General features: G+C 33.9%; 1 protein-coding gene across 5 annotated transcripts; it reads left to right on the top strand.

Moving 5' to 3' along the window:
- The first annotated feature begins 272 nt into the window (after positions 1 to 272).
- LOC120085403 (subtilisin-like protease SBT3.6) lies at positions 273 to 6,466 on the top strand. 5 transcript variants are annotated; one of them, XM_090317920.1, is made up of 6 exons: positions 286 to 614; positions 699 to 777; positions 1,720 to 4,123; positions 4,267 to 4,413; positions 4,505 to 4,602; positions 6,109 to 6,466. In XM_090317920.1, the coding sequence occupies exons 4-6, from the start codon at positions 4,277 to 4,279 to the stop codon at positions 6,186 to 6,188; spliced, it is 315 nt and encodes a 104-aa protein (XP_090174046.1). In that variant the 5' UTR covers positions 286 to 614; positions 699 to 777; positions 1,720 to 4,123; positions 4,267 to 4,276; the 3' UTR covers positions 6,189 to 6,466. The 5 variants fall into 5 exon arrangements, with proteins under 5 accessions (XP_090174045.1, XP_090174046.1, XP_038897286.1 ...); XM_090317921.1 differs by having other exon boundaries at positions 296 to 608; XM_090317919.1 differs by having other exon boundaries at positions 273 to 777.
- Positions 6,467 to 10,669: the final 4,203 nt, after the last annotated feature.

Raw genomic sequence — 10,669 nt, forward strand, 5'->3', positions numbered from 1 at the left:
CGTTGGGGCCAACCTCTAAAGTCTGAAAAATGGAGGGTTACACTTACAGAGTTACTAAGTGTTAGTAATTTTTGACCGAAAACGGTAACTAAATGACTATAGGAATAAGAGTTATTTTGGAGATAGTATTTAATCAAGAAAGTCTTGCTTTAGTGAAAGAGTATTTGACTGTGCACAAGAGTGAAGTTGTGACGCCCCAAAGATTTATACATATATATGTTTATGAAAAAAAAAGAGAGAAAAAAAAGGAGAGGGTTAAAAAGAAAAGAGAAGGGGAAGTAGGGTTATAAATGAGGGTTTAGGAAACCTCGGTTTGCGTGCAAGAAAGAAAAAAATCCTTTTTTTTTTTCCTTTTCTTCTTCCTCCTTCCAGTCCTCACGATCCCCTTCACAATGCTTTTTCGCCGCCGCCTCTTCACGCCTCAGCCCAGCGTGCCTCACCTTCGTCCGTTGTCCGCCACTCGATCGTCCAACTGCGCAAGATTCCGGTCATTTCAGCCATGTGAAGTTTCATCCACTTCCAGCCGCGCCGAGTTTCTTCGATTTTTTTTTTTCATTTTCGTTCTGCGTCCACCACTTGCCGACCGTTTCGATTCTGCCAAGAATGCGGTGTTTGTGAGATTTAAGTTTTTTCGGTTGGTTTTTAGTTAATGGGTTTTGAATGGCTACCGATTTTTGTTCTGATTTAAGTTAATTCAGGGTGTGTTGCTCAGTTCAGAATTTCAAGACATTTTTCAGTACTGTCCAGCCGCATCAAGGTTCGCTTGGGTGCCTTTTGGTAAGCTATATTGGTTGTTCTGATTTAAATCTTGTTTCCCCAGATGATTTGGTGAATGTTGGTGTTTATTGGATTTTAGAATTTAGTTTTGAAACATTTCAGCTTGGCTTAGGACTGTTTTGGATTCTGTCCTTGGAGCTTAATGTAGTTCTGGTTACGTCGGCATTCTTTTGGATGAGTGGTTTGGATTTTTTTTTTTGGGTGCAATTTGGGGGAATAGGTTGTGTTTATAAGGTTTAACATTAAATTGGTTTATTCTATGGCAATCGAGTGTCTGACTCGAGTCAAAAAGGGTTTTGATTGATAATTAGAGTTTGGTTGCTAACTGTTCGACATAATTTCGTGGTAAGTGGTTTACTGCCGGTATTGCCCTAAGATCTTGATAAGCCTGCTGGTTAGAAGGAAAATTCTTGTGTCACTGTATGTATGAGTAAAATGTGCTAAATTTTGATGTATGGGTAACTGTGATAAAGTTTGATCTATGGGTAACTATGCTAAAGTTTGATGTATGGGTAATTGTGATAAAGTTTGATGCTGATTCATGGCCTTGATTGCATGCTTATGTCTGTTTGAGATTTTAATGACTGTTAGTGCCAGGATTCATGGCCTTGATTGCATGCTTATGTCCATTGAGATTTTAGTGACTGTTAGTATTGCTATTGGGCTATGCACATCGCATGTTGTGAGTCTTCGGGTCCACACCCTATGCTTATGTACGGTGTCCTTTTTGGGATCACCACTTATGTTTATGCCTGTGACCTTTGGTGTCACTACTTATGAAAGCGTGCCTTCGGGTTCGCCCCTTATGCGTATGCCTACGCATATGATGTCCTTGTGCACTTTGGTCCAATGGAAAGACTAATAGATCACTGAATGGGCCCAATAGTGGGCTGCTTACTGAGTATACTTTTATACTCACCCTTTTCTTTTCCTATTTTTCAGGTAAGGGTAATGATAGACCGGCGCATGACAAGAGAGATCTGTGACCTGGCTATTAGGATGACTTACTGCTTTCGCATTTAGTGTCATGTTTTAGAATCTGGTTTAGGAGTTAGGCGTTTTAAACTCTCATGCAATATTAATTAATTTTATTATTTGACTATTTAATTGTTTTTCATTTTAAAGTTGGGTTTAGGGGTACCCCGAACGATAAATTTTTATTTTATTTTATTTTTGTTTTAGTTTATTTATGTTTTCATACCTTTACTCATTTGAGCACTATTAAATAAATTTTCGGTTCTTTTATTTATTTGTTTAGGAAAAAGAAATGCACGGTTAAGCCTATGCATGCATGAAGTAGCGTCCTAGAAATAAGTAGGAAAGTAGGGTCGTTACAGAAGTGCCCTACCGCCTATCACTTTGCTCGAGTTAAGAAAGAGATGATCGATAGGGCTGAGATAGCCTTGAAAAGGTTGTGCGTAGAATGAAGAAATACGCCAACAAATGCAGGAGGCCTTTGGAATTCGAAGTGGGAGACCTCGTACTATTGAAATTGAAGCCTCAAATGTGGAAGAAACTTAGAGGAAAAAGTTTCCATAAAGGCTTGGTGTTGAGATACGACGGATCCTTCGAAACTATCCAACTGATAGGCCAAGTAGCTTATCACTTAAAGTTTTCAGATCGATTGAAAATCCATCAGAGTTTTCACGTAAATTTCCTCAAACCTTACTCATAAGACTTACTCAATGAGAACCACAAGCGAGCGAAGCCTCACAATTATCCAAAAGTAGTTCGACAAATAGATGGAGAAGATACTCGTCCATCGAGCTATGGGAATGAGTAAGAAGAATCGATGGGCAAATTTTCTATTGAAGTGGAAGGGTGCCGATGAGGAGGAAAACTCATGGGAAAAGGACGTGGCTTTGTGGTAATTTGAAAATGCAATCAACAAATATAGGAGGAGAACAAATCCGACAAGGGCATCGGGTAGCTCAGGCGGGGGAGGTTTGTCAGGACCTTAGTCCTAAGCATCAGGACAGTTGCCCATGGCCTTGGGCCAACCGATGCCAAAACATGCGCATGAGCGACACATTGGTGAAAGACAAGGCTCATGACACGGACGGACTAATGGGAGATTAGCTGAGCGTCGTGTGTAGTGTGGCAGACAACCCACGCCCCCATGCTTAAAGGTTAACACAGACATATGCGGCAGACAGGTGCATGGCACATAAATGCGCGCCTACCCATCGGGTACGCATGCAAGGCCCATCGATAAAGGCATGCATGTGTGGCATGGTGCACAAGCCAAGACGGATGCGACGTAACACAAGAAGATGCAACACTGTCCGCATGCATGCCAGGCAGACACATGAGCGTCCCAGGCACGCGCCAAGCATCGAATGACAGGCACGCATGCACAAGGCAGTGTGTGAGAGGCGCAGCCTGACATGTGACCTATGGAAGATTGGAAGACTACCTAAAAGTGGGAAGACCACGTTCCAAACGTAGGATGATGCTACACGAAAGATGGAGAATTCCAAAGGCAACCACCCACTAAGTGGATCATGGAGAGTGGCCCTAAAACTTAGGGTAGTGGTGTCCTAAATATAGAAAGTCTAAAAATTGGGCTAAAAATGTGGAGTTAGTTGGCATGTCCTCTCCTAAAAGGTGGGAGATCATAGGACATGAAGAGTGACCCTATTTTGTAGGGTGGTTAACCCCCACTTGGGCCACTCCCCACGGTTTCTATATTTGTAGGCTCCTCCCACTAATATAAATAATAGAAGGTTGGGACTTGTCCAACAATTACTAAGAACTTACTCGAGACTTCTCATCTAGGAAGCAAGTAATCTTTCTATTGTAACTCTCTCTAGAGTTCGGTCTTGTAATTAGAGTGTCCTTTGAGTGTTTGTATTATGGTTTTCATAAACTTTGATAATAAAGTATTATTTCCACAATCAAGTGTGTCCTTCTCTTCTGCCTCTCAAATGTGAGTCAAGCAAAACAACCCACTCTAGGGTTCTTGAGCTTTGGTAGGTGCCTTTGAGGAAAATTGGTCGAACTCATCGGCTGGTTAATGAGAGTTCCTTGATGCCGCACCATTTTTTTATTTTATTTTATTTTTTTTATTATTATCATATACGCATATCGTGCTTCTGCCCTTGACAGCCGGCCTACTTTCCTTAAACCATCCTATTTTAGCACTCAAATCTCATAATCCTCGGTCTGGGTTAGAAGGAATAAATCTATTCATCGGTCATAGTTGACATTGAACTGTCAAACTCAGAGAACAAAAGAAATACAGAAAATCCAGCTGTTGGTTGAAGCAGAGGAACGTGACGCCATTGACGCGAGAGAAGAGGAAGCTTTCTTTTCCCTTACGCATTCATCTTCTTCAACTATTCAGGTCTCAAATCTAATACACATTTCTAACTCTCTCTTGTTCCTATTTCTATTTGATTCAAAACTTCTAATGGCCAACTTGAGTGTTTCTTCATTTTCCGCAATTCTCATTTTACTCTTCTCAATTTCTCTGAATTTGCTTCTTAGTTCTGCGGCAATGTCCGGCCAATCCGCTTCCATTCCTCTCGTATCCAACTTCGCTTCACCGGCGGTGCATATCGTTTACACCGAGAGGCCTCACAATGAAGAACCTGAAGCCTATCATATCCGAACCCTAGCTTCTGTTCTTGGCAGGTCCGTCTTCTTTTACACCTCTTGTTTGTATCCTGTAGCCGGTCAACGTTGAGATTAGCGACGAATTTTGGTTTAATTTGTTGATTTCCAGTGAAGAAGCTGCTAGGGAGGCTCTTGTGTATAGTTACAAGAATGCTGCCAGTGGATTCTCTGCTCGGCTTACACCCGATCAGGTTGCGGAGATCACCAGTAAGTCCTGTTCTTAACATCATCTGATTAATTGATCTCTCATATGCTGTGATATCTTGTTTCTTTGGTGGATTTGATGCGTTTGATTTAGGGATACAAAAAATTGATTTCTCGTTCTTTCATTCTAATCTAATGGAAGATCATAATTCATGGGGAATAGCTGATGATATGTTGAGCTTATTGTGATCTGTACTTTTCTGGTTATCATAGGGTGTAGTTGTGCTTTTCCAATCATCTTGAAATTTGGGGTCAAAATTCTTGCAGTCTCAAGCTTGATTCTTGAAGTGGATCAAGATTTTGATTCTCTTTGATGTTAATATGTTTGCTGTCCTACTTTGATTACTGTTTTGATCTGATAATCTCAAGCTTGCAGCCAAGTCTTTGGTTATGCCTTTGTTTTTCCTTTTTCTTTTTTTTTTTTTTTTTTTTCCTTTTACTTGTTGTTATTATTTTTTGGGATAACTGTTATATTGCATTGTGTTCCTATTCCATTTCAAGGATACCTTTTCCACCTCACAAGATAATTTGAGTTCTAAAATTATTTTCTGCCTGGGGATATACGAAAGAAATTTGAAAGTACATGGATCAAAATTGAACAAACTTCAAAGTATAGGAATCTAAATGATATATTAACCTATATTTTATTATAGGGTTGTTTTCAAATATAGAAAAATGAGTCAACTTATTTACAAATATAACAAAATGTTACTATCTATCACTAATGTTAATCAATGTCTATCAGTATCTATCATTGATAGATAGTGACATTTTACTATATTTGTAAATATTTTATGCAGTTTTGTCATTTAAAACAATTACCCTTTATTATATTATGTGTAATAAATTTTATTTCTCTAAAAGAAATAAGAAACAACTATCAAACACATTTTTATTTTTGTTTCTTTTTTTTTCTAAGAAACAAAAAAAAATAGAAACAAAAAACAAGAAGCAAACAAGAAATGAGAACGTCGTCAAATAAGTCCTACATGATGAATTTATTGAGAAAAGTTTAGGGTGATAGGAACATAATCAATATAAAGTAGTCCCTTGGTTGCCATAAACATTTCAACTTTGGAAGTTAAAATTGGAAACTAAAATTAAGATTTTCTAATTGAAAAAAAAGTTAGTATCATAAATATTTTTGAAAGTTATATAATATATAAACTCGGATAACATGAAGGATATTTTTTTAATAAAAAAGTTTAAAATAGTAATATAAAAATCCAACAAATCCAACCTTAGAAGTAGTTCAAGATAAACAAGGATGATGTTGGCAAGTCACAGGGGATGTAACGGAATGCCGGAGAAATCAATTGCTAAATTCGGATTCCAAATCCTAATCCGAATATTAAATCTATAGGGTGTTTCCATAACATCAATATTTCTCAAAACTGTCAATAATATGCGTGTCAAGTCATCTTAGAATGTGATTAAATCTTCAGAATTACCATAAGATAGTGTTTCTTATGGAACTTTATTTATTTATTTATTTTGGGACTTTGACAGAACAACCAGGAGTTTTACATGTTGTCCAAAGCGGTAATAATAAGCTACATTCTGGAGGAGGAGTAGCAAGGCTTCACTAGAACAACATCAAATTCTCTCCCTCTAAATATTGGTTTGTTGCCTAAATAAAACTGTGGTTTGTGTATTGGCATTATACTGAATAGCCATACATTTATATGTATATCTATCTATTTACTATATAATACATCTGCTTGTGCCTTTTGTTGGCAATTGACAATGAAGCGAATGGTTTTCCTTGGCTCAATACACAATTTGGTCCTTAATGAATTCCATCCTTCATGTATAGAAAGATTTCTATTTAGTCCCTACCATCAATAAATGTTGAAATTTTAAGTTTTGGTTGTTAGTTGTGTTAAAATATTATTCTTTTAAAGGTTATATTATAAGTTTAGTCAATGAACTTTGTTTGTATGTATTTGGTCAATGAATTTTAGGGGCTGTTTGGATGAGGGTCCATTTATTTATTTATTTATTTTTGGAGAAGATAGATAATTGGAATTTTTAGATACATGAAATTATAAATTTTCGAAATTATAAATTTTCGAAATTACAGATGTTCGATATTTTTAAATAATCTTGTTTGTTGTGTAGTTTTATTTTTGTAGATATTTGAGACTACTTTGATAATTGTGTTTTTTCATTGGATTTCTACTCGAAAATGTCTTAAATTTGCCTAATATTCCAAGAATACATTTATGACTATTTATTAATTTATAATTAATTTAATATGATTTAAACAATTTTTTTTATCAATTTGAATTTCTTATTGAATTAATACAATTTATAATATTTTTATGTTATTTTCTCCCCAAAAATAATATCTAACAGTTTAATATTTTTATAAAATAAACATTAATTTGAATAACTTGCTAAAAAGTAATGCTTACGATATAACAAAAAAAAGAGTTAGAAAAAAGGGCAAAAAAGTAAAATGGGGATCTGGATTTTCGTGGAGTGGGCATCTGGATTATTGTGTCGGTATTGTAAATTACTCTTATAACTAGAGATTCTTGGGCACCTAGGATGCTCTTATGGAGGGCATCTTGAGAGTTTTGAATGCCCTCATGAAACATGAGTTTTCTGATTCTCGTGTTGAGGGCATCCCCTTGTTTAACCCTTCTTATTTTCATATGTATAGATATTGTCAACTATGTATTTTGCTCTCTTCGGTTATATTGTAGCTTTTTTTTTTAAGATATCCAAATTCAAATTGCAATTAATATTTATTTTATAAAAAATCTTAAATTAATATATAACAAATAAAATGATAAAACCATATTAATTTAAAAAGATATTCAAATTAACAAAAATAAATGTGTTATATAAATTCAAATTATATTAATTTAATTATAAATAAATGAATATTCGTAAGGGCATTCTTGGAACATTATATAAATTTAAGACGTTCTCAAGTAGAAATCTTACAAATCAAATATAGTTATATCAATATTCCTAAATGTCTTTTAAAAAAATTCTACAAAACAAACATGATTATCTAAGAATTTCAGACATCTATAATTTTGGGCATCTAAGGATCCCAATTATCTATATTTTCAAAAAATAAACGACCCCTTAAGATTTTGGAGATATCTGGAAATAAAGAATGTCTGAAAATAAAAAATGATTGGGTGTTGATTGTACATAGATAGTGCTATCTGAATTTATGAACAATGATTATACTTGTGTTTAATTTATGGAAATAATCATGAAAACTCTACATAATTTTAACAGATTAATTAAATAAATAACAAATATCATTCGATGTATTAATACAAATTAATTAAGAATCAAATAGTAATTTAATTATAAATATTAGAAAATGAGTAATTTATAATTAAAATTAACCCGTGGTTATATTTAAATGATTGTCTTATTAATTAAATTTTAAAATTTAATTATTTTAATTAATTTAGTTTAGTATTTGTAAATATATTTAATTTAATTTATGTTTAATTAAAAATATACAAATATATTTTAATAAACAATACAGTATATAAAATGTGAAAAAGGAGGGGAAAAAAATATGATATTTTAATTAAAAAAATACTAAAAAGTTCAATAATTATGATATGTTAATAATGAAGGAAGACATTAATTATGATAACTAATTAACTGATGGTAAATAATAAATTTAATTATGATTATTGATCTTTTTTTTTTTTTTGTAGTAGCTCAATTTAAATAATCTTAATTTAACTAGTTTAATATATTTAAAATATTATTTATTAATTGATCGACAGATTCAATAAAATAAGTAACTCCATTCATTTAATGAGTTTTAATTTGTAAAATTAAATTAAGTATATTTGAGTGAACTATTATTGAGTTATTCTAGTTAAATAAATTGATTGTATTGATGATTTTGGTAAACTAGTATAAATTAGTTTTAGTTAATTAATTATATTCAAAATTAAAAGTAAATGAATGTGTAGGAAAGAGAAAACTCGTCCTTTTGTAAAGGTATAGAATAACCCTTACGAAAAAGAGGATGCTTGAGAATACAATATTTTTGTGTCCAACGCAGAAACTTTCTACCAAACAAGGGTATCAAAACCCTTACCAATTTTCATCTTCAATCTCCTTGTACCAAATGGCCCCTAGGAGGTTGTTGATTAAGAAATTTTGACGAATCACAAAATGTCACGTCATCAATTTAAATTAATAGTCAATAAATTTGAGACCAAATATAAATTTACATGCATCCTTAATTTTAAATTTAAAGACATGAAAATTAGCAAATCAAATGACAACACTTGTCTAACTATTGATCCAACAGGCAATGTCAACTCGTCTAGTCAAATTATGTCATGTGGCTGTTGGGCTGGAAGCTAAGTTAGTCTAGACTTACTAAAATAATTTGGGCCAAATTTAAATAAAATTCTACTAGAAAATTAGATTAAGCCTAAGACCAAAAGTTGGGCCCAAAGTTAATTAAACCCAAACCCATACAGGGTCTCACCAAACTCTATAAATAAAGGAACTCGCCCTTCATTTGAGGCATTGAGTCAGAAATTGAGGGATACAATATTCAAACATCTGTCATTCACTTAGAGAAATCAGAAGTCAGAGCCTTCAATCAAAGTCGTTTTTAACAAATTGATTATTTCTTCACAACCTACAAGTTGAAGATTCAATCTTTCTAGACTCAAGGAAAAGCTCACAAGTCGATCAACAAGCCATAGGACGATCCAAACCGATTAACAAACCACAAGCTGATCCAAGCCGATTAGCAAACCAGAGGCCAATTCAAGTCGATCAACAAGTTAGAGGCTGGTCTAAGTCGGTCAAAAAGCAAGAGGTCGATCTAAATCAATCAACAAGTCAATGGTCGATCCAAGGAAATCAACAAGTCAAAAGGCCAATCCACTAAGAAAATCAACTTGTCCAAAGGTCGGTTCTCTAAGAAAATCATCAGGCCCAAAGGTCGATCATCCAAGAAGATCAATAAGTCCATGGGCTAATCATTCAAGAATATCAACAAGACCAAAGATTAAAAAGTTTATGCATTTGACTGCAAAAACTTGCTGCGGGGTTCTTACGATCAAATACATGTATAATTACCGATTAATACTACTTACACTATCAAGTAGTACAAGTGACAATACCGAGTCAATTCTTAGGGAAGCATAAGATTTATTTCATTAATCTAATTTCTTAGTTAAAGCGGTAAACAAGGGAGAGGGGGGAGTTGGTGTGGATAAAGGTGCAAAAAATAAAGGACAAAGGGTAAATGTAACCTATGTTGCATTATTTAGTCTAGGAGCACGTGGTAATCCGATGCATTTTGATCATTGAATCTCAAAGTTACACATACATTTGATTTTAGGCACATATCAACTTACTGAGCTTAACCAACACGTTCGTGCAGCGAACTGTTGAATGCGCAAGTACACGTGTCAAATTATACTATAGTTCAATCGATCAAGAGACCGAGTATCGTCCTCTGAAAAATTAGTTTTCAATTATTTTAGCTACCCAAAGATTCTTCTAATTTTATTTAGAGGACCGGATTGTGATGAAAACTAAACTAATCTAATCCTAGAAAATAAATAAATGATAATAATCGGAGTGAAACTAAGAAAAGACACGTCTTAAGGTAATGATTTCATTGATGGATTAACTAGATTAATTGGTTTGATCTTAGATTGATTTCATGCTAACTATAGACCTAGAACTCTTTTATCCAAGTATCCTCTTTCGAGCCCAACCCTTTCTAGTACCCAACCATTAATTCACTTTCATGCAGTTAACTAATTAGATACAACACTAAGTTTCTTCATTGTTGATCTCTATTAATCTCCTATCATCTTCGTGCATAATTGATTAATAGTTTAACATACTAGATCTAATCTAATGTTCTCTCTCTTAAGCAAGACATCAAATAAAAATCATTCAAATAATGGTCAATTGTTCGAAAGTGATAAACACAAGCATGCCAAAATAGTTTATGCATTAATCTAAACTAAGAAATTAAAATAGCTTGCAACAATCCATAACTAAATCATAAACCCTAAGCACACAACTCAATCACTTGTGGCTA

This window comes from Benincasa hispida, chromosome 9 (assembly GCF_027475165.1).
Source record: "Benincasa hispida cultivar pf3 chromosome 9, pf3_genome.v1.1, whole genome shotgun sequence".
Lineage (NCBI taxonomy): Eukaryota > Viridiplantae > Streptophyta > Magnoliopsida > Cucurbitales > Cucurbitaceae > Benincasa > Benincasa hispida.

Coding starts and splice junctions, on each gene's coding strand:
- LOC120085403 (XM_090317918.1), top strand. CDS start 4,190: ATGGCCAACTTGAGTGTTTCTTCATTTTCCGCAATTCTCATTTTACTC. Junction 4,414..4,504: donor CTAGCTTCTGTTCTTGGCAG/GTCCGTCTTCTT, acceptor GTTGATTTCCAG/TGAAGAAGCTGCTAGGGAGG. Junction 4,603..6,108: donor TCAGGTTGCGGAGATCACCA/GTAAGTCCTGTT, acceptor GGACTTTGACAG/AACAACCAGGAGTTTTACAT.